The 24,204-nt window shown below is 33.9% G+C and overlaps 1 protein-coding gene and 1 non-coding gene across 3 annotated transcripts in view; one reads left to right on the top strand and one right to left on the bottom strand.

Moving 5' to 3' along the window:
- Window positions 1–24,204, top strand: part of LOC129948958 (putative mediator of RNA polymerase II transcription subunit 29) — a 207,471-nt gene that overhangs the window by 168,090 nt on the left and 15,177 nt on the right. The window contains exon 3 of one of the 2 annotated variants that reach the window (XM_056060120.1): window positions 2,332–3,347. The exons of the other annotated variant lie outside the window; for it this stretch is intronic. Coding sequence (XP_055916095.1) covers window positions 2,332–2,342 — 11 coding nt within the window. The 3' untranslated portion in view covers window positions 2,343–3,347. Of the gene's footprint in view, window positions 1–2,331; window positions 3,348–24,204 lie in introns of those variants that run through there. 2 annotated transcript variants of the gene reach the window in all.
- On the bottom strand, window positions 19,246–19,317 carry Trnap-agg (transfer RNA proline (anticodon AGG)). Its single transcript has one exon. It is a non-coding gene; the product is annotated as a tRNA-Pro (tRNA).

The raw sequence follows: 24,204 nt of genomic DNA, 5'->3' as shown, positions 1-24,204 counted from the left end.
TTAAAGCCAAAACCTGAAGGTTTTGAAAAGATATTTGAGTCGGAAATCAATGTTTGCCAACTTTGAGCAATTTTTGTTTAGGTTTTTATTTTTTATAAAAAAAAATACTGTCAATTTGATTTTTCTCAAGAGATCTATAGATGAAATCATTTTTTATTCGAAAAATTTTTGAGGTGACAAAATATTTTTTTTCAATTTTTTCGATTTATAAAAAAACCATTAATTGGTTTAAAAAATATAATGATTTGATATCACGTTACAATATATAATATAAAATTCAATTCAAGTCTCTAGCGTCATTGGTTCATGAGATATTTAGGATTAAACAAAATGCTCACCTTTTTCTGAAACCGCTATGGTAAAAAAAATTACCCACGCAATTTTCTTGAGAGCCCTTTCTGCATCTTTCTGCCTTATTATCTGTATAATAAAATTTATTTAAAGTCGATATCTCTTCTGGTTCTTGAGCTATGGACGACGAAAAAAACGTCGCGAACGTCCGGATGTACGGACGTAGGAACGTACACGCACGCACAGACATCTTTCTAAAAACCTTTTATTTTGACCTTAGAGACCTTGAAACGTCGAGAAATGTCAAAATTTTCAATTTGACAAATCAGACGTTAAGTTAAAAATAATTATTTAATTTTTTTTAATTCACTTAATTATTTTTTTTTGTAAAAAGTGTTTTTTCTTTCCATAGGATTACCGATTACAATGTCGAATGGAAAATTTTGACATTTCTCGACGTAAAGACGTTTAGGGAGATATATGTGTGAGATAGGGATGTACGTTAATGTGTCCGTACGTTCGGGATACCCTACTCTGTCTTCCTATATCAAGACCTAGTAGAGATATTGACTTAAAATAAATTTTGTAATGCATATATAATAAAACAGAAAGATGCAGAAACAAAAATTAAGTCGGTGTATTTTTTGTTGACCCAAAATATCTCACATAATGTGACATGCTACCAAATTAGTTAAGTTTTTTAAAAAAAATTCAACTAACAGTCTTTTTTAACAAATACACATTAAAACTAAAAAAATATTTGACTCTTGGAATGTTTAATGAAAAAAAATTGCTTCAAAAATAAATTTATTCGACAAGAATAACGTTTTTCAGTTTTTCACATCTGGATATATTTAATAAATAAAAATATTACTACCAACAGTTCCTAAAAATCGATTTTGACTAAAATATTAAAAAAATAAAAGATATTTACTTGAAACTAGTTTCATTTTATGAAAAAAAATTGTGTTCAATATTCAGTACATTTTTTTTATAAAAATCCAAAAAATAATATTTTTCATAAAAATTTAAATCCCAATATCACTTGAATCAATTCATTATTGATTACATTTTGTTGCTAATGTATGATAATGGTCTTAGAAAAATACCAATCGATATTCTCTTACATAAGAAATAAAAACTTTAAACAAAATTTATTTAAGTTGATAACAACTGGTTTTCGACTAAAAATCTCGGGAACAATAACAGATATTGACAACAAACTTACATTATCAAAATATTTTTGCCAACTTTAAGTTAATTTTTTCAGAAAAATTCAATTGACAACTTTTTTTACAAAACATGAAAATCCATAAAATCAACAAAAAACTGATAAATAAGAAATAAGTTTTGACTCAAGTAATATGAAAACAAAGAAAGATGTTGACTTGAATATTTTGTTAACGTTGAAGAAAAATTGACAGACGGTTACAAATGGCAAGTTTACAGTGCGGGCCGCATCCCACCCCCTCTTTTTTTACTTCTTTATTTCACGTACTTCTATTTATTCTCCTTTCTGAAAAAAAAATGTTTTTGTAAGGTAAATCCTTTGGAAAAGACCTTCCATTAATAATTTAGCTCTCAAATAAATATGTATTTGGGTATCATTTCTGGGAAATCACAAAAAGGATCTGACCCGCACTGGTTAAGACTTAAGCCCAAACTACGGTGGACTGACAAAAAAAATCATCGATGAAAATATTTAAAAAAGTATGTTAGAAGACGTCTCAATATTAAAAATACATTCATAAAAATATACTTATAATTAAAAATTATATATATGTCTACTTTATAGATAATTGCGTCTCACTGTATAAATTGGTTGTCTGCGTCTAAGAGGCATTAATTGAGTTTAAAAGAGCAAATAATATGTATGTAGGCTACACCTAGGAGGCACCTTAAGAACCTTTCCATTGTTTTATTTCAAATAATTTTATTTTAACGTTTTTAAAAATATAATGGTTATATAAATATATTTATTTATGTATGTATTGTGTTTAGGTATCTTAATGAATTTTCTTATTTTTCTTCTCATTCCAGGTAAGTGGTGAATTTTATTGATTTTTGCTAGCACTCAGACATCAGACGTCAGACACGAGAGACGTCGACAGCGACAACGACGCGACACTTTCTTAATGAACAATGTGTTCAACCAAAAAAAAATAAACAACAACAAAATAAGAAAAAAAAAACACCAAATATGTATCTACAAAAGTCCGTATGTAGTTTAGCACAACATCAAAGACTGGAGAGGTCTGGAACCTTGGCATGATTATATCGAGGAGGAAGACATGAGAGACCAACAACAACAACAAAAAATACCCGTAAACTGAAATGTACAAAACTTCATGAGGCTCACGTGTCTTCGGTTATATTAAATTTACTCCTTGGGGCTACAAAAACAACAACAAAAAGATATGATGGAGAGACGACTGACGTACATTATTAAGTACCGACCAAAACTATATACAAGTACATACATATATGTATCTTAAACCATGATTATAGTATATATGGAGGTATTTGATGCATTTCGAGTATGTTGTTTCATTTAGGGAACACAACAACAACAAAAAAGATGAACATCAGGTAAAGTGAGATACTCCTAAATGTATCTATCAAAAGTGGATAATGACGCAAGACCTCCCCCGTATCTACATTTTATACTCTATACTGGGGCATTATGTTATTTAATTTTTTTTCTTTTTTTCAAGAGTTATAAGGAGGAGATATATGAAAGGTACCTAAAGACTAAAATTTGGTGGGAAACTTTTTATCTTTATAAAAAAAAACATAAAATAATGAATTTTTGCTCAAAAAATGCAAGTTGACCTTTTATCACCTTTTAGTGTTTTGGTGTGCTTGGTTTTTTTTTTGAAATGAAGTTAATTAGTGAGTTGTGTAAAGGTATACTGATGCAGTGCAATAAGTCGTGTTGTAATTCACATTATAAGTATATTTTTGATGGTTTGAACTTATTTAAAGTCATTAATCAAAAAAGCACTTTAAATTGGAAATAAAATATATTTTAAAGAGGAGTTTGATGATGATGGGTTTTCGCAATTTTCTTGCAAAAAAATAAATAAATTTAACAAAAACACAAATTACATAAAAGTGTTTCCAAAATTGATGAACAACAATTTAACGTTGGCAACTCTTAAATAAGTAAAGGGTGATTTTTTAAAAGCTATATGAAAGTTTAAAAAAAAACCCTTACACTTAAGAAAAATTCATGAAATCTTTATTTGCATCCATAGTAGGGTCCGTATAATTTATTTGACGTTTGACCTAGACTGCGCCTCAAATGATCCACCCGCTTAATCCAATTTAAACATACTCTATCCAACATTTATACTGGTATCTCACGAATAAATGCTTCAATGTTGTCTTCCAATGCGTCAATTAAAGCGGGCTTATCTGTATAGACATGAGACACGTTAAATCAGACGATCTAGGCGGTCAATTGACCGGTCCCGAACGTGAAATAAAATGTTTACCGAACTTGCCTCTCAATAATGGCTGAATCACAAACACGCTTCAGCTTCATCTGCGTTACGGTGGGAATGCTTCGAGGTTGCTTGAAATGACATTTCTATTTTTTCATCCCTCCAAAGAGCAAAAATATGTTGTTTGTTGACATTTTTTTTACAGCCGTTAAGGTGTGAGACAAAGCAAATGTTCAGATAATTGAACTAAAGCTTCCGTTTGGAGTCACATTACGTTACATAACGTTCTTTTCCTTACGATTGTCAAATGAAACGTGATGATGAAACGTATGAGAATCTAAAACAAATATGAACAAAATTGAAAGCAATTAAGTGGTTTCGAAGATAAAAAATCACTCATAAAAATAAAAAAAAGAGTGTAGGAGACAAAACGGAGGCTTGGGGCACACCAGCATTTATTTTGTGTATATCATATTTATTTGAAAGCGTGCAATACTACTTGAATTGAAAGGTCCAAAAGGTAATTTCTGACCCAATCAAGAAGGGATTTATCAATACCAAATGGACGCACAAGAGAGTTATGTCTTTCTCTGGTAAAGTCGGATAAAAAACAAATTTTCCTTGAAGCTAAATATGTTAATTTGTCTTGCTGAAAAGTCAGGTTAGAATATATTTCTATTTCTTCTTTAAATACTTTAAACTCAATTTTAGATCAAATTCAAATTGTCAAAGTAGATACCCTTATCCACCAAAATGTTAATTGGGAAAGTCCAGAACAACATAAACATTTATAAAACTGATTTGAAAGATCGTTCAACTTCACTTTTTATACTTACTTACTAACTTAAGGTGGCGCTACAGTCCTGTGTGAACTAGGGCCTCACCCAACAAGCTTCTCCATCTAGCTTGGTCCCTAGCTAGATGACTCCACTTTCGCGCTACAAGTTGGGTGAGGTCACCTTATACTTGTGCCCGCCCCCTGATCAGCGGTCGTCCTCTACTGCGCTGTCCTGTGGGTGAGGATTCGAAGACTTTCCGGGCCGAAGAATTGGTTTCCATGAGCTCTACGTGATTCACCCATCTTAGTCGTTAAAATTTACCCTTCTGGTTAAGTCTACGTAGCTGTACAGCCCGTACAGCTCGTCGATCCATCTTCTCCTGCACTCCTTTTCGATGCATACGGGACCGTAGATTAGACGAAGAACTTTTCTCTCGAAGCAACCCTCGAGAGAGGACTTTACCACTGAATTGCCTTCTCAGTCCAAACAAACAGCGGTTAGCAAGATTTATTCTGCATTTGATCTCAGCGCTGGTGTTGTTTTCTGCGTTTACAGCGGAGCCTAGGTAGACGAAGTCCTTGACTACCTCAAAGTTACGTCTGTCGATCGTGACATTTTGACCAAGAAGTCAGTGTTGTATGTCCTTTCTTGACTACAGCATGTACTCTGTTTTGCCTTCATTAACCGTAAAATCCATTTTTGCCGCCTCTGCCTCAATACTCACAAAAGCCCCATTGACATCACGTTGAGTTCTTCCGATTATGTCAATGTCATCAGCATATGCTAGTAATTGGACAAACTTTTGAAAGATGGTGCCTCTAGTGTTGACGTGTGAACTCTGCACTATTCTTTCAAGCAGGATGTTAATAAAATCACATGACAGCACATCACCTTGTCCAAAACCTTTTTTGACATCAAAAGTTTCTGGTAAGTTGTTTCCAACCTTTATGGAGCAGCGCAAATAACGAGTTTGGCAAGGATGCCAAAACTAGACATAGCTCTATACAGCTCGTCCCTGTAGATGCTGTCATATGCGGCCTTGAAATCAATGAAAAGATGGTGGGTGTCGTTTTGGTGTTCTTGGGGTTTTTCCAAGATCTGCCGTTATGTGAATATTTGATCGACTTTGGACTTTCCTGGTCTAAGACCACACTAATAAGGACCTATCAGATTTTATAGGCGATGTTAAGTAGACTGATTCCTCTATAGTTGGTGCAGTTTAGAGGGTCTTCTTTTTTCAGGATCGGGTAAACAATACTGAGGTTCCATTCATCGTGCATGCTTTCTTCCGACCATATCTTTCAAATTAGTTGGCGCATGTTCCCAACCAACTTATCTTCGGCTGCTGTAAAGAGCTCGAAATTCAAGCCATCCGCTCCAGCGGCTTTATTAGACTTTAGCTTAGATTTGGCAATCTTTACTTCGTCTAAGTCGAGAGGACGGAATCTTTGGCTTTCGTCGTTTATATTGAATGTTATGCGTCCGTTATACAGTTTGCAGAAGTGGTCATTTTATATCCTCAGCATTGACTGCGGTTCCACTATGATGTTTTCATTTTCGTCTTTGCAGCCTTCGATTCTAGCCGTTCAGCGTCTTACCTTTTCCCAGCATCACCCTGTTTTACCTTGGGTCTGGAAACCCGAAGTGCTACCTTGGCTACAACGAGGTAGTGGTCCGAGTCGATGTGAGCTTCTCAGAAAGTTCGGACATCTATGATGCTGGAAGCATCAGTGTTTACGATTACGATTATTCCTAAATTATTTGAATCACTTGACATAATTTCCTTTATTTGTTTTTCTGTGAAACTCAATTTAGGTTTGTGAAAAAATTTACAATCACATACTTTTTACAGACTTTAGAAGATCCATTGACAAATTCAGTCATGAAATTCTTCTTAATAAGTTAAGTTAAATTGGACTTAACGATCGTTTCGTTAAGTAGATTTCGTCATATCTTAGCATCATGTTGAGAAGTAATCCCTCATGCCGATTTAAAGCCAATTATGGTGTACCTCAAAGGAGTCACCTTGGTCCATTGCTGTTTATTTAATTTAGTAATGATTTGTTTGCCTTCTTTTTTAAATAATTTTTAATCGCTTAGAATATGTGCAGATAAGTTTAAAATATTTCAAATTATTATACCTCCATGAAGAACTGTAAAGAGCTACAAGAAATTCTAAATAAATTTTGGAAATTGTGCAACAAAAATCGTTTGGTCTAAATACTGAAAAATGTAGGACAATTTGTTTTAAACGTAACGTTGGCATTTAACGTATTTAATAAATATAAAATATGGTAAATCAGCTTAATGCCCTCTATTTCAATTTATTTTCTTAGAATTTTCCAACTTAATTTTAGTGGAACTTAAAAGTGTTAAGGTAACTAATATCCCAAACAAATCTTATTTTTACCTCAGAATGAATCAATTAAGCTGTTAAGCTTCTTTAGTTAGATTTTCAAGCATTTTGTAGCCGAAATTCTAAACCAAAAAAGTGGTTTTGATTATTCTATTATATAAATTCAATTTATCAAATTACATACTCATACCTATAATACAAAATATATGTACAAGAAAACATACTCTTTATACATTATATATGGAACTGTTACATTCAATAAACTCAGCTGTCAGTAGCAATCTCAACCTAAATGTTTATCAAAGCCATTGGCATTGTGTTCCCAATTGATTTCGCATTCCTCCATAGATAGACATATGTATGGCTAAAAACTTCTACATATAAATCTATTTATGTATATGTAAACTTTTCAAGCTGCAATTCTTATATTTGTCATTTGAAATGCGATTTACAATCTGCATTTTCCCATATCAAATGAAAAAGGAAAACTCTCTAAGAAAAAACATTACAAAAAAATGTCACTGACTCATCTTATCGTCTTCGTCGTCATCGTCGTCGTTTCTATAGAAAAGAAGCATTCACAAGCTAAAAGTCATTCCTCTTTGGTCCAGAATAAGCTTAAAAAAAAAACAAGTTAAAAACTTTCCCATCATGGGATAGGTATCTAAACCATCGCTGAGGAGGATAAAGGACTCTTCTTCTCCAGAATGACCAGCATCAGGGAGACAACCAAAAAGGCAAAGGGACATCATGAACATGGACACAGAACATAGGAACATAGGACATCCTCGCACTCTATAAGAAGATGCCACTCCCGAATGTGAATGTTCCTGATGTTAGCTTCAGTGTTGGAAATATTTGTTAAACATCTTGGAAGACAACTTGGATATGCTTGCTTTTATTCTTTTCGTCTAAAATTCGACAAAAAGACAGAAAAGAAAGAAAACTTCTACAGAATAAAATTCAAGAAAAATATGTCTCTTTAGTGGAGAGATATGAAGCACTTAGAAGTATAGGAACTAGAAGCAAAAAAAACTATCTCCTAGAAATGCTGCAGCGTTTGGAAGGGGTGCGGGGTAAATGGAGGGGGTTTGTGCTGTTGTTGTTGTTATTCTTGGACCCAATGAATGAATGTCCTCCTGCCTCTTTATCCTTCCTCTCGCTTGCATCCCGATTCCATATTATACCCCCTCCCCCCGACACTCTAAACCTACTCACATTATGAAAACTGAAGGAATTTTTAGTTGGCTGCATGCCACAAATTCTTGTCCCCGAGCGATGGAAGCTTAAACATTTATTTTTATTCACTAGAATACATAACTTTTAAATCTTTTTTTTATATATTTTTATTATTTGTGTAGAAAAATTAGGTTGCATGATGGCAAAGAGAAAATATTGGGCTAGGATATGAATCTATGGTGGCATTCAGAGGACCAAAGCTAAAATATAAAGTATCTAAGAGTACGAGGGGATGCAACCCCATATAGATGCGACGGAGTATCTCATGGAGTAAATTATGACCCTGAATATACATTTTTCAATTTGGCTACCAAAATTATCCAGATAAGTATGTAAAGTGCAAGATATGGTGGTAATATATGAGGGGATAAGTATAGTAATGGTGAATGTTGTCGCATGCCAACAATAATGCTCTTCTGCCAGAGTATCAGCGAAAGGTTCTTTAAAAAATAAAAACAAAAATTTTAAAAATAGTGTGCGGCTACTATGGGGAGGGAATTTTGGGAATGGTGTTGTTAAGGCGGGATCCAGCAACACCCAAATGAATTCATTGGATTTACATTTTTTGTTGTATCTTTTTTTAAAAATAATATAAAATATGCATCCTTACAATAAGAGAAAAGGACTATAGAGTGTTTTTAAGGGCGTTAGGGTATACTGTTGTTTGATTTACTTTTTAGCCTTTACCCATATGAATTGGATTTTAAGTTCTTGTGTTTTAGCGATAGTGATTGTTTTGTTTTTGGAAGCAACATTTAGATACAATTAATAAACTATTAGTCAAAAACTGGTGTAAGATTACATGAGTGAGGCTTTTGATCAATTTCAAATCAAGCTTTTTTCTTTTCTGGTTCATAAAAATTGTATTCATTAGTTAATTAAGGCTATCATTGGTTTTTATCATTGAAATCAATCATTGGAATTTTTGTTCAGGTTATTTCTAAGCAATCATTGAAAATTTCTGCCGTTTCCTCATTGAAATCTACGGGATTTGTTTTCCTAACAGAAATCTGTTATTGGATTTGATGATTAGAATCAGCTTTTGAAGAAAATAAATTTCCGTCAGGAAAATAGCTAACTGAATTTTTATAAAAAAAAAAGAGGATATGATGCGACCCTGACACTGATAACTTCCAGTCCCGTCTGTCGAATTGTCTTGCTTAAATGTTTGGCTATATGTACTCGTATCAATTTTTACCAAATTTGCGTACTATTTTTTGTAGATTGTTGGATTTTTATATAAAAATTACTGAATACTGAAAACAATATTTTCTGTAAAATGGAAAAAGTTTAACGAGAATATTTTAATTTTTGAAAAGCTATTTGAGTCGAAAATAAATTTTTACCAACTTTTGTTAAATTTTTTTTAGGTTTTTAATTTTTTGTACAAAAACTGTAAATTCGATTTTTCTCAAATTTGTCCTAATGTTGAAAACAATATTTTTTATAAGTAAAAATTAGTTATAAGCTAATATCTCAAATGTTTGAATAGATATTTGAATCGAAAATCATTTTTTACCAACTTCTGTTAATTTTTGTTCGGTTTTTATTTTTTTTTTGTATTATATTTCTTATAAGATAAAATTAGTTTGAAGCTTGAATTTCAAGTTTTTGAAAAGATATTTGAATCGATATTCAATTTTTAATGTTTTTTTTTGAGTAATGTTTTTTTAGATTTTGATTTTTTATAAAAAAAACTGTCAATTCGATTTTTCTCAAAATTTTATCAGATGTCAAAAACATAATTCTTTGATGCACAAAATTGTTTTGGAGATGAAATCATATTTTGGTCGTAAAATTTTGAAGGTGACAAATTTTTTTTTCAGTTTCTTCGATTTATAAAAAAACCGTTAAATGGATTTTTTTCAAAAAATATATTTCTTTAATATCACGTTCCAATATATTATATACTCGTAAAATTTAATTCAAGTCTCTAGCGTCATTGGTAAGTAAGATATTTAAGGTTAACCAAAATGTTCACCTTTTTTCAAACTGCTATGGTAAAAAAACCACCGACGCAATTTTCTTGAGATCCCTTTATGCATCTTTTTGCCTTATTATCTGCATAACAAAATTTATTTGAAATCGAAATCTCTTCAAGTTCGTATGCTATAGTCGACAAAAAAACATCGCGAACGTACGGACGTACAAATGTACGTACACACGCACGCACAGACATCTTTCTAAAAATCTTTTATTTCGACTCTAGGGACCTTAAAACGTCGAGAAATGTCAAAATTTTCAATTTGACAAATCGGACCCATTACAATAACTTCCTATGGGAACTTAAAAATGTTGTTTTTTTTGTAACAAAATTTCCTAACACTTTGTCATTGTTGGTTCTGACGCTCGTTTTCAATGAGACTCGTTTTTAAACTCGATCGATGAAGCCAACTTGCTTGCAGCATAGTTTTTGCTGTTAATTCGATGTTGCTTGTAAGCATAAACGATTCTTTTCTTTTTTCAATCGTTTATTGGAAAGAGTTTTAAAAGATCTTCACATACACAAATCCGCAGTCCTAAATAGTATCTCTAGTATTATTCTGAAGAATTGTTCTTGAACGCTGTCAAAAGCATTGTAAAAGATTCTTTATCTGTCCTACTTTGTAGGTAATATTTTAAGAGTATATGGAAAACAGCAACCTGTCTCTAAAAAGTTGAATCCTCCTCTCCCGCTAAATATCGTTAAACTGCGCTTATGTGCCTTTTCTCCCAGTCAATTTTCTTCTTAAGAAATATCTTGGAGAACGAAAGCTTCTTTATGTTCGGTGGTAGGGATTTTGTAGCAATAGGTCCACAGATGATCTTATGGTCTATTTTGCTAAAATGTGTAATAAAGTTTGGCAACAGACTTTCTTATCAAAAAGGAGTGGATGTGGTTTTAAGGAATCTCTACTTTATTGGATTAGAAATAACATGTGGGAAGTGTTATTGGACGGGTTTAAATCTAATAATCATTAAATAAAAGCTGGCGTACCACAGGGCACCGTTTTGTCTCCCACACTCTTTCTTATTTTTACAAATGATTTTTTGTGTAAAAAGTCTTAACTGCCAAATTGTATCGATGACAATAGAAGACGCAGGTTTTCAGTTTTGTTCTAAATTCAAACTTTTGTCCTTTTAAATGTGGAATTGCAACAGCAGCCTTTAAAAAGTTAGTTAAATTCTGATCTTTACAGCATTTTCCCATGGGAAATATGAAACCTTTTTGAATTTAATGCTTTTCAAACTCAATTCTGTCATTGGCGTCAACTTCAAAGCCACTATCCATTGAGTGGAACTTGCATCGAGGAAAGTTAAGAGCTTTCAGTTTAGATTGACCACATATTTGAAGTCACTAAAAACGTTGCTAAGTGTCAAGGTTTTCTTGGTGCAAGAAGTTTCTTTTAATACTTCTGATGTGGCTATAGTTAACGAAGCAATTATTCTTTAGAAACTCGGGTACAATCCTCATATTTGGGCAGGTGCTCTAATATCTCACTTAAGTCTTTTAGATAGAATTAAAAAGAGATATATAATATAATAATATAATAATATAGGTGACCGATGTCTAATTGAAAGATTTGTAACTCTTGAGTTCCGCCGCAAGGTTTCAGGCATTATCAGTATCATTATATCATAATTTTTTTATCATTTGTTTAATAACCTATGCTCTATTGAAAAAGGCAGTTGCATTGCTTTCCTCAAACAACCTTTCTTCTAGGAATCCTCATCAGTTCCACCTTGATCCAAAAATTCGACGAACTGTAAAGTACAGATATTCCTTTTTTAACCGCACTGCACGAATGTTGAATCCTATACCTGTCTCAATATTTTCCACTCATTAAAATGTGAAATTCTATCCTCTTTTTCTAATTACTCGCACTGCATTTAAATTATTTAAAAAAAAACACAAGGGAAGCAAATATTTAAAAAAATTAACATTAAAGAAAAAAAAGTGCGTATACGCCCAAGTGTACCTTTTTATTTGTATTGCCTCAAAAGGCGTAACATAACTTTTTAAAGTGAATTCCAAGCATTACAAATATCCCTAAATATTACAAATCATTAAATTGTGGTCAATTTTTGTGTGTCTTAGCCAATCTAGGCCTTCTCTGTCTTGTTGTTTATTTTTGTCTTCGTCAATTGCAAGAAATTTAAAACTTCTTGTCAAAGATTTGTTATCGTTTGAAAACTATATTTCATTTCATCACAAAGTTTATTGGATATTTTTCAACGCAATTTGACATCAACAAAAGACCTAACCTTCGTAACCCAGTTATAACACTGGCTTTGCTACACTTGAGGGTATCTAAAGAAAGATTAGCCAAAACTTCATAGTTTACTGACTCTTAAAGGTCATAACTAAATGTAATTGTACATAGAACATTTATCCAAATCTTACTTAGTAGACTGAGGCCTAGTTTTAATCCAAGATATGTAAGTTTTCACTCAGAACTATAAATTCGACTCAAACAAAAGAGTTGTGGATCGTGATTCTCCTGAAGATCATGATCTTTCCCAATACAGCTTGGGTGATGGTGAGACGGTGAGTAAACGTAAACGATCGTATCACGTAAAAAAGGGGAGAATGGTTTTGAGATAAATAAAAAAAAAATGGAGATTTAAGTTGGAGACTGGAGTTGAAGACAGTCGATTTCCAGTTTTCAATGATTGTTCGTACTTCTATTGCAACTTGGAACTACCTTGGAACTTTGGAAGTTGCAACGTTTGCATGTGAAAAAAGCCATCATCATAACTGGAATCATCGGAATTTAGCAAGACTTCATATAGAAGTATCTGATGTTGTATTGTTTCTGTATTCCCCCACAAAACTGGAACTGGACAAAGAAGCAATCACGATGTTGTCGTCTTGTTTTTGTTATTGTTTTCGTTTATTTGTTTGCTAAAATTTTGTTAAGAAAGAGGACAGAGGAATCAGGAATGAGAACGAATAAAGCAAGTCTATACATAGATCATTTATTCGTTACGGTTTACTAAAAGAAGAAAAAAATAGACTTAGTTAGAAGTCAGTGAGTATGGCTTGATATTTGAAAACAAACTTTTTTTCTTGGCTTCTTGTGAAGACTTCTTAGGATTTATTTATAGATTTTTGTAATTTGAATCGGCTGAAAGAATGAACTCAGTACAAAACGTCTTACAAAGTTAGACAAAAATCAATCAATGAATCTAATGAAAACATTAAACCGCCCACCCGCACCATTCCAAACCACAAGCGTATTAGAGACTTTTACATCCAAAGATCCAACAGAGACAACATTTAGGTGCATGAAGAATTCGCACCTCGCGAAATGTCGTTTATTGCTTCGTTTTTGTTTTTCTTGTGGTTTGGCAACTTGAGAGTTGAGATATGTACGTTTAAGCCGCTACGCTGCCTGGTGTACTGTCATTGAACCCATCTAGACTTCAAGGCATGCGATGTGATTTAGTTGTTGTTTTTGTTGTTGTTGATGTATGTATCTGAGTGGTATTTATAAGAGATATGTAGATATACAGCGATGGTGATGTGATGTTGCAAATGATGATGTCAATGAAATTCCTCTGTACTCGCTCGCTGTACCTACTTTCTCTTTACAACAAAACAAAATTAAATTTTTTTATAGAAAAAGTATTGCGAATAAACGGGCTAAAACTTAAATGTTTGGAGGTAGGAATGGAACTTTAACACTTTTTACAAAGAAAGAGATTACCAAGCTTCTTTTTATTTTTGCAAAAGTATGCTTTGTTGGTGTTTATAGGTTTAACAATAAAGAATTATTGAAAGGTATCGATTTATCTAAAAAAAAGAGTTTTGAATAAGCAGATGTGGTTTATTATGAAGTTCAACAAACTTTAATTACTTGCTTTTTAGAATTTCATTAAGCGTATTTGTGTTTAGTGGTAAAGGTTATCTACTTTTCGAATTTCACCTTATAGGTCAAAAATTTGGTTGAAAGCAATCAATAGAACAAAAAGGTTGCTTAGGAAAGTAGAACTTATTTATTGCAGATCTCATTTATTTTCAGTTCAATACGAGAGCTATACAAATTGGACTTGATAAATTACGGTTGAAATTTTACTGATTTTTTTCGTAAAGAAAAAAGTGAGTATACGCCCAAGAGTGCTTCTTCATTTGTATTGCTTTCAAAGCAATAGCATAACATTTTAAAGTTAATTCCAAAAAAAATTTCCTTCATCAGTTTTAAAACATTTTCATGTACTCTCTTTATTTTGTTGGCGCTACAGCTCATTGTGCTCCTGGGCCTCAAGTAATTACTTTCGCCAGCTTACTCGATCTCTAGCCCGCTGCTCCCAGTTTCGAATACCAAGCCTCAACTTGATCACTCAACCGGAGATGAGTACTGCTACGGCTTCATGTTCCCTTAGGTTTGGTGTTGAATACCTTACGGGCTGGAGCTTCGATGTTCATTTGCTCGACATGCCTTAGCCATCTTAAGCGTTGAACACGCAGTTTTTTGACCAGTGGCAAATCGTTGTACAGCTTGTATAGCTCATGATTATATCTTTTCCGCCAGGTGTTACTTTGCATGTCGAGACAAACCGCAGAACCTTCCTCTCGAAGATATCAAGAGATCCTTTATCCGCCTGGAAGAGGGTCCATGCTTCTGCACCATACAGCAAGACTGGGATTATTAAGGTTTTGTACAGTTTCTCTTTGGTACTTCCTCGACCGTTTACTTAGGCCAAAGAAACAGCTATAGGCAAGGGTAATTTTACGTTTGATCTCCACGATGATGTCTTGATGATTTGCGGAATTAACAGCAGTGCCCAGGTAAACAAATTCATTTACCACATCGAAATTATAGCTGTCAATTGTCACGTTTTGACCAGTCTACAATGTGAATCGACTCTATTTATATAGTTAATACTACGTTTTGTCCTCGTTAATGTCAAGACCTATTTTCTTCGCCGCAGACTCGATATTAGAGAAGGCACCCGTTACTGCTCGTTTGGTTCTTCCCATAATGTCGATGTCATCTGCATATCCAAGATATTGTGTGGATTTTTGAAAGATGGTGCCACTTGTATTGGCGGTGCACTACTCTTTTTCAAGAACAATATTGACGCAGGTACATGACAGCTCATTGCCTTGTCGAAGTCCTCTGGTGGTTTCGAAGGTTTCGGTCGAGTCTCTTCGGCGTCACCGGCCGCTTTGTTCGACTTCAGCCTGGTGATGGCTAGTTTGATTTCACTTTGGTCGGGTGGGTGGAACTCTAGATCGTCAACCAAATGGATTCGACGTTGCTGATCGCTGGAGGAATCGTTGACTTCATCACCATTAAGCAGGCGGTAGAAATGATATCTCCAGATTTTTACCACTGACCGCGCCTCCACTATGGTATTCCCTTCCTCGACTAAAGTATTCCCCTCCTTATCTTTGCAGGCTCCAGGGCGGCTGGTGAATCACGTTGTTTTATTCTTGACTCTTCTATTAAAGGTACGCACCCGTTTCCTGTTAAAAAATCCTTGGATCTCCCCGACTTTACGCTCATGGGCTTTTTTCTTTCTTCTGAGCAAGTGGTTTTCATCATTTCTCTTGTCGACGTAAAGCTGGCGGGAAGATTGAGTCCTCCTTTGCTGCTACAATCTGTATGCCTCCGTTTTGGCTTTGTTGGCTAAGCACATTTGGGAGTCAAACCACTCATTCCTTGGTGGCTGCTGTGAGAAACCTAGCACCTGGGTCTCTGGGCACATTTCGTCTGTTGCAGGGTTTCTGGCAACCTCTAGGGATACTCGGTCGGGAAAGGCATTAGGGGTATCTTCCTGCTGCTGTCTTCCAACGTTGAATCTTCTCCTCGTGGTTGTTGTTCCCCTAAGAGCATCCATGGATATTCGTACTCGCAGTTTAGCACCAACCAGGTAGTATTCGGGATCTATGTTAGCTGATCAGTACGTACGAATGACAAGTATGCTAGAGAAGTGTCTTCCGTCAATAGCAACATGATCGATTTGGTTGGATCTTCGACCATCGGGGGACCGCCAAGTACCTTTGTGGATATCTGGGCGCGGGAATCTGATGCTACTCAATACCATGTTTTCCACGACTAGGAAGTCGATGAGCATGAGTTCGTTTCTAGATGTGATGTCGTGTAGGCTTTGTCTTCCGATTGACCTACCAAAGTTGCCTTCTTTACCAATTTTGGAGTTAAAATCTCCCGCGAGATTTTTAACGTCGTTTTTGAGACATTGCTCATATATTTTGGCGAGGAACTCGTAGAATTCTTCTTTCGTGTTGTCATTCTTCTCTTCCGTTGGGGCATGCACACTGATAAGGCTCAGGTAGTGGAATTAGGCCTTAATGCGGATTGTCGTCACTCTTTCGCTTACTTCTCGAAAGCTTAAAACTCTTTCCCTTAGTTTAACTCTGACAGCAAAACCGCATACAAATAATCGCTTCCTCCCATTGAGTGGACACTACAATTAGTAGGAATCACAGACTTGAATCTTTCTACTGCCTGGCCCATTCCATCGCATTTCCTGGAGGGCTGTCAGATCAGCTTTGAGTTCGGTGAGGGCATCGGCGAGGTGCTCTGCATTGCGTGGCCGGATGACTCATTTCATTCACATACACGTAAATCGTTGTCCATTTTTCATTTGCGGGGGGAGGGGGGTTGTCAACATTATCAGTCGGTTCATTCAAGCCCATTACTTGTGTTTTCATCACAATTTAAATTTCCTTTCTTGGAAATTGTGAGGCGTACGCATGACTGAGATCGTTGGAGCTGGTTCTTCACAGCGATATCTGGTCTTTTTCTCCTATTTCCTGATAAGTAAACTCAGGTGTCACAGCTTTGGATCAGATGGATCGAACGTTCGTCGTTAGTTCACCTTTCCGCTATCCAGCGGGCACCACTAAAAGGTGACGATACGATTTTGTACCTCAAGTTAGTTATAAAGGTCCTTCCTGCAAGTTAATTATAAAGGTCCGATCCTTGCATTTCAATAATGCCTCTATGATCTGAAATCCAAATAAGAGTGACACGGTGGTAAATGTTTAGGCTGGATAATTCATCTCAGCAGTGTTGGGCCAATAAGATATTGTAGTCATATTGATTGTTATAACAGTGGCCTGCCTGTCAGTTCGATTTTAGTATTTTCCACGCTTCTCTAATTGCTAGTAATTTAGCATACATTGGCAAAGTCGGAACAGATTCCTGACCAGACTTCACACTCCATCTTTGATCCGTCAGTAAAGATAGTGGTATCGAAGTATTTTGTAGCCATGCCTTCATCCTCCCAATCCTTGCTGGTAGGACAGATGACTTTAAAAGCTTTACTGAGGTTCGAGGCAGGAGTGCAGTAGTCGGTGTTTGTCACAAAAATAAGTGCTGGAATCAGTTCATTAGTGTTCTGGAAATACAACAGTTCGATTTCTTAAGTCTTAGCACGCTGCACGATACTAAATATAGGGTTTTTTTTTTTTAAATGCATCGAGTGTAGCTCTGGCCGTGTGGCACGTGGCGCCATCCTGTTGAAATAGAATGTTGCCAATATATCCTCTTCAATTTTTGTGAACGAAAATTCGTTCTACATGGCCCGATAACTTCTTGATCATTTACAAAGAAAAATGGTCCAATTATACCTCTCGACCAAAATTCACACCAAACAATTACCCGTTTTGGGTGTATCGGCTTTTAAATGTATGCGTACGGGTTTTCTGTGTCCTAAATGCGACAATTTTGCTTGTTTACATACCCGCCAAGATCAAAATGAGCTTCATCTATAAAGATGATTTTTTTGGCAAAATCGGCATCTTCTCCAAGAGTTGATCCAAGCGTATATCTTTTTAACAACTTGAGATTATGACTTCAAAGTTAATTTATCTTATAAGAACTATTGTTTTCAACATTCGGTAAAATTTTGAGAAAAATGGAATTTATAGTTTTTTTTACAAAAGTTAAAAACTTAAAAGAAAATTTAACAAAAGTTGGTAAAAATTGATTTTCGACACAAATATCTTCTAAAACATTTAAGAATATCTCTTCCAACTAAATTTCAATAGCAAAAATATTGTTTCAACATTCTTAAAATTATGAGAAAAGTCAAAGTGACAGTTTTTTTTACAAAAACTAAAAACCTAAACAAAATTTAACAAAAGTTGGTACAAATTGATTTTCGACTCAAATGTCTTTTCAAAAATTAAAAATAATGGTTTCAAACTTATTTTATCTCACATAAAATATTGTTTTCAAAATTCAGTGAATTTTTGATAAAAATCCCCTTTTTCTTAAAAAAATAAAATCTACTAAAAACAGTACGAACATTTAGTAAAAATGATGTTCGGTTCTCTATGTCTCGTAAACACTATCTCTCTCACTCTCGTATTTACTACAAGTTAATAATTTTTCAACTAATAACTTTTTTAACCAAAAAGAAAGCCTACAAAATTTTAAGCAAGACAAATCGACAGACGGGATGGGAAGTTATCAGTGTGGGCCGCATCCCAGCCTCTTATTTTACTTTATGTTTAAGTGGAAAAAAAGTTTAAAAAGGCCAAAAAATAAATTTCTGATGGTCTGTTGTTTTTTTTAACGGACTATATAAGCCTGTACAACTTCAAACATTCTTCTTTATTTTTCAAAATGTCTGTTGTTTTTTCCAAACAAAAATTAGTCTTTCCTAATTTTGTCTAGCGTATTCTTTAAGACCCATCTCATGACTCCAACTATTTAAGCGAGTTCGTACAACCTAATCATACATTTTAATTGTACGTTCAGCTTTAAGTACTCTTTTCTCTTTTATATTAACATATGTGCTTCTTTTTTATTGAAATTTGTCAAATGAAACTACGACAATATTTTTGTTCAACTTTTCAAAAGTTACTGTTACTCAAGCAATTATTTAAATCTTATGTTAAAGCTAAACATATTAGGTTGAAATTAATATTGTATCGCACAAAGCTCTTTTAAGAAGAAATTTTTTCTAGATTTAAATTTTATAAAATTTTAAAATTAGATAGGCAACATTAGTTAAAAGCTTTGACTTATACAAGCTTTTCATTTTATAAATATTTATTAACCTACAAATGGTTTTGTAAATTAAACCTTCTGATTTTATTAGATTTATACATACCTAACCTAGGTCAAGAATACATTTCTACAGAAGAAAAAAAAAACTAAAAGAAAACTTTCTTGGGCTCGTCCGGGATTTGAACCCGGGACCTCCCGCACCCTAAGCGGAAATCATACCCCTAGACCAACGAGCCAGTTGAAAAACTGCCTTTATACAAATTATTTTCTTGAAGTTTTCTTATGAATATTTATTTTTGACTTTAAGTTCAAGTGAATTTATTAATGATTTAAATGAAATAAGATACAAAATAGATCGATCTTTGTAATTAAGAATTACCTTATAAAATATAAAACTGGATGAATCTTTTTTTAAACTTGATCCAGATAAGAATCTTTGATTTGATAAATATTTTGTTGGTGATGTTTGATGGCATCATCACATCATTTCAAATCATTCAAAGTTATTTTATACCTATCAAAGATTTGCTTAAATCTGGTTTAAACAAAAAAGTAATAAGAAAGTTTAATAACAATTGATGAGGTAATTTGATAACAGTTAGTTTTTTTTAAATTCCATTTTCATAATTTAATGTGCGTTTTATTACCTTATAATAATTTTTGTATTTAAAAAAAATGGATTAAATACCTACCTACCTCTGCCCAACCCACACCCACTGACCTTGGCCTCCCGGTTTTGGTATATAAAATGCAAACAAAGTATTTGAACTTATTTTGAAAAATATTTGAAAAGTAGGTAACCATCTTAACTGCCCACATTTTGAAATTTTATGAGGTAACCGTTTTGTTTTTTGGGTATACAAATAAAATTCAAAATATACCAGTTCTTAAAAGAGATTATAGGACTGGTGGCAAATATCAAATTTGTGTTCTAAATAAATTTTGTTGCAAAAAAGATGTTTGTCTCTCAATACCTACCTTTCATATCATATTCTTCTTATAAAATGACAACAAATACTAAAGGTTTTAAGTCAATTAAAGCACATCTGGTCTAATAAGGTGGCATATTTGAATAATTATGAAGCTTTCGTAAAGCAAAATTTTGTAAATCTCTTCTGAACCTTTTCAATTCTTAAAATACTTGATTGTGTAAAGGGATTTCATATTATGCAACAATATTCAAGCAAAGGTCTTACAAGGGATAAAGGTCTTACAAAGGATAAATATAAAAGAGTTTTTTTTTTAAGTATAAGGATCTTCGATTGGCTTAGAAGTCCTTAAAATAAACCCCAACCTGGTGTTAGCTTTTAAAATAACATTATCAATTTGGAGAGAAAAATTCATATTCAAGTGAAAAATTAGAGCAAGATCGTTTTGATTTGTTAACCTCATTAAGAACTGATTCTCAATTTTGTAATCAAAACATATCAGATTCTTTATTTTAGAAAACGTAACAATACTACACTTTCTTACATTAAAATATAACCCATTTATGAAACACCACTTGGTAATATTATCAATATCCAATTGAATTTTACTAGCATCTGATGAAGAACTTACAGAATTAAAAATCTTGAAATCATCAGCATATAAAAGACATCTAGAACTTTTAATACAACTCGGTAAATGATTTATAAATAAAATGAAAAGGAGTGGCCCAAGATGACTACCTTGTGGTACTCCGGAAAAATGTTTGTATTTCATTGGAAAGAATATCACCAATTTTAACACATTATCTTCGTCGAACCAAATAGCTTCTGATCCATTTTAGGAGTTTCGAGTGGAAGCCAAGCAATTCAAGTTTTTCAAGAGAAGATTATGTTTTACCAACTCAAACCTCTTGGAAAAATCAGGGTAGATTACCTCCACTTGAGTGTGATTTTCTAAACAATTATGACAATATTTTGTAAAAATTGCTTAATTTTGGCAGTAGACCGCCCACTCATAAAACCATGCTGATGCAGGGAAATATGGTTTTGAACTAAACTATAAAGTTTAATTTTAGCAATTGCTTCAAATAATTAGGGGATTAGCTGAAGCTTAGCAATAGGTCTATAATTTTCCACAAATGCTTTAGATCCAGATTTATGCAAGAGAGTTCTCAGAGAATGTTTCCAAGTATCTAAAAATACTCCTTGTTTAAAGGACAAATTAAAAATAAAGCAAAATAAGGTTATATTTACAAAATTTCAAAACTAAAGGTGGAATATTTTCGGGTGCGGCAGAGAATCTGCTATCAAGCAACTGTCGATAAAGAAAGGTCACCAACATTAATGTTAGAATTTAAACTGATTGCTTCATTATAATCTAAACCCAAGTCAGAAAAGTTCGATTGGAAAAATAAAGCAAAGTTATTACAAATATCTTCTAAATTTTCAGAAAAAATTCCATTGTAAGAAATACTGGAAGGAATTGATTGATTTTCTTTTAGTATTTAGAAATGACCAAAAACACTTCGAATTAGTTTTTATTTTCGACTTCAGAAACCAAATATATTGTTAATATGTAAATCTTCTTAGGAACTCGTACTCTTTCCTAGATCTAATAAATTGTTTACGAAAAGAAAATTTTTACAAATTCGAAGTTTAACATAAGTTTGATATTTATTACTTTTAAATTAATAAATTGTTTCAAAAGTACGCATACGCCTGAGTGTACCAATAAATAGCATTTTGTAGTAAATCTCATAGTGTAGAAATTAGCTTAGAAAAATCTTTTTCATCATTCAATCTTAAAAGGCTTTGAACGGGCTAGAGCAAGAGGATTGAATCTGATACTAAAAATAAAATGCACGACTGTGTCGCACTTACTTGCTCCTGTATCCAAAAACTCTGTTTTCAAATGTATAATACTTATATTTAAAACTTTGGAAATAAGTTTGTTTAAATGACATTTAATAAATCAAACAATATTTTTTTAAATATTATGAAGAGCTTGTACTTACTTACTTAGGTCCTCAGACCTGTTAAGTCCATTGGGAAACCCTTAAGGGGCATAGGTCCTCCACTTTTCGAATATGTGTTTCAGCTCCCTCCCAAGTTTGCATAGTGACGCTGATTCCGCTTAGACTCTCCAGTGCCATGTGCTTCTCGGTAGTCCTGCTCTTCTTCCTTCTTGTGTGAGCGGATTCCACTGCGTTTCTTGGCCTGCAATGCAGTCGTTACCTTTTCAAAGTGTATGTCCAATCCATTGCCACTAACGCCTTCGTACTAAAGCGTCTATAGGTTTCTGGCTTGTCCTTCTACAAAGGACGTCATTTGATATACGGTTTGGCCAAAAAAAACTTAGGATGTTAAGAAGACATCTATTCACGAAGGTTTGCAGCTTTCTGAAGTAACCTTCCAAGTGTTGCAACCATAAAGAAGCACAGATTCGACATTCCTGTAAGTTTTCGACAACATACAGAACTAGTTTTGCTTTGCCGATGCAGCGATGCTTCCAAGATATTGAAAACTTTCCACTTTTTCCACCGGTTGTAAGGAAATGAAACTCATTTTTGTTTTACCGGAATTAATTTTCAGCCCCACAACTTCTACTTCTCTCTCCACACGCTATCAAAGGCTTTTTCGAAGTCGATGAAGAGGAGGTGTAGTGGTGATCAATATTTAACACACTGTTCAATAATATTCCGAAGGGTTTTGATATGATCAATAGAGGAGGATCCAGCGCGGAATCGGATTGTATCGACTAAACTCGGTTGTATCAAGTAACGTGCTGGCACCCTTGCTTGTTCAGAATCGAGTGTGGCCTCAGGGTGGTTTTTGATGCGTTGTAGTATGGCTTTTGCTACTATTTTGGCGGCAGCAGGTAAACCGAAAATTCCTCTCCAGTTTTCGCACTTTGTTAGATCTCCTTTTGTTTGGGAGCTTGACGATAATTCCCTTCCTCCATTCATCGGTGAGCTTTCAGTGATCCAGGATTCTCTTCTGAAGAGCTTGTGCACACAAAAAATGATTAAAATGGGTCATTAGTTCTTGAGGAAACTTAGAAAGAAAAAAAAACAACTGTTCCCTTATGGACCAATAAGAAAATATTTCGTTTTGGAAGTCAAGTTTAGAAAAAAAAATTTAGAGAAAATTTAATAAAAATCTATCGGTTCCATTTTTTTGCGAAAGTTCGAATTTTCGTTTTTAACGAACAAAATTGTATGAGGACTTCTATCTAATGCAAACCTACATTAAACCTTAATTTTCAAGTTAAAACTCAGTCCAACCACACAAGACCCCCATGGATATCCTAAAATTTAGGGTATAGAAAATCATAAATAGAGCTCGGTAGCGCAATCTATTCACCATAACAGTTACTTGGTGTGCTTAGAAAAATGCTAATCGGTTCAGTATAGTTCGATAGAACGAAAAAACCTGTAATTGGCTTACAACTTTCACGTGGGTGCGGTGGCGTAGTGCGTAGTGCACTAGCTCCTCACACGCTAGATCGCTTGTTCAAGCCCAGCTCGGGCAAAAGTTCTTCAAAAAATTAAATTGAACAAAAAAGCGATTAAGCACCACTAAAGGAGTCTGATGATCGGGTTGGCCCCCGTGAAATAGCTTTACTCCAGCCTATGAACTTGGTGGTAGCACACACAAGTTGTTGTTGTTTCATTCTTATATTCAATTGCATAACAGTTAAAGCTATATTTATTTTCGAGCCAGCCTCAAAAACCGCTGCAAACAGTGTCAAGTTAAGTATAGGGAGGCTTTTCAAAAATCATTATTGAATTTTCTGAGCTCAAAGTCCAACAATTCTGCTTATTGACGTGCGTTAAGATGCTTCTCGGTACTGCGAGTTGGGTTAAACCCCGGATCATTTTGATACATTTCAATAACTTTTCAAGGGTTGAGTTCGTGTTTTAAGCAAATTTAAAATGTTTTAAAATTTGCAAAACACCGTGTTATGCATTTTGTTTTCCATTTTAAATTTGAAGAAGAATCGACAAAACCTAGGTCCCACTTTTTCAATATTTTCAGTATGTCTTTGAAGCGTCTTTTTTTTAGTAGTACAAAATATTTTAAATGCCGAACACCAAAAAATGATAGTTTCAAAAGTTTCATAGACTTAAATAATACCTTAACAACAAACTTCAACGACTTGTTACTGTCAATTGATTTTTGAATTTTTGACCA

The sequence above is a fragment of the Eupeodes corollae genome, chromosome 3 (genome assembly GCF_945859685.1).
Source record: "Eupeodes corollae chromosome 3, idEupCoro1.1, whole genome shotgun sequence".
NCBI classification, from domain to species: domain Eukaryota; kingdom Metazoa; phylum Arthropoda; class Insecta; order Diptera; family Syrphidae; genus Eupeodes; species Eupeodes corollae.
The sequence above is the reverse complement of the archived record's forward strand: the minus strand, read 5'-3'. Positions and strand labels throughout refer to the sequence as shown.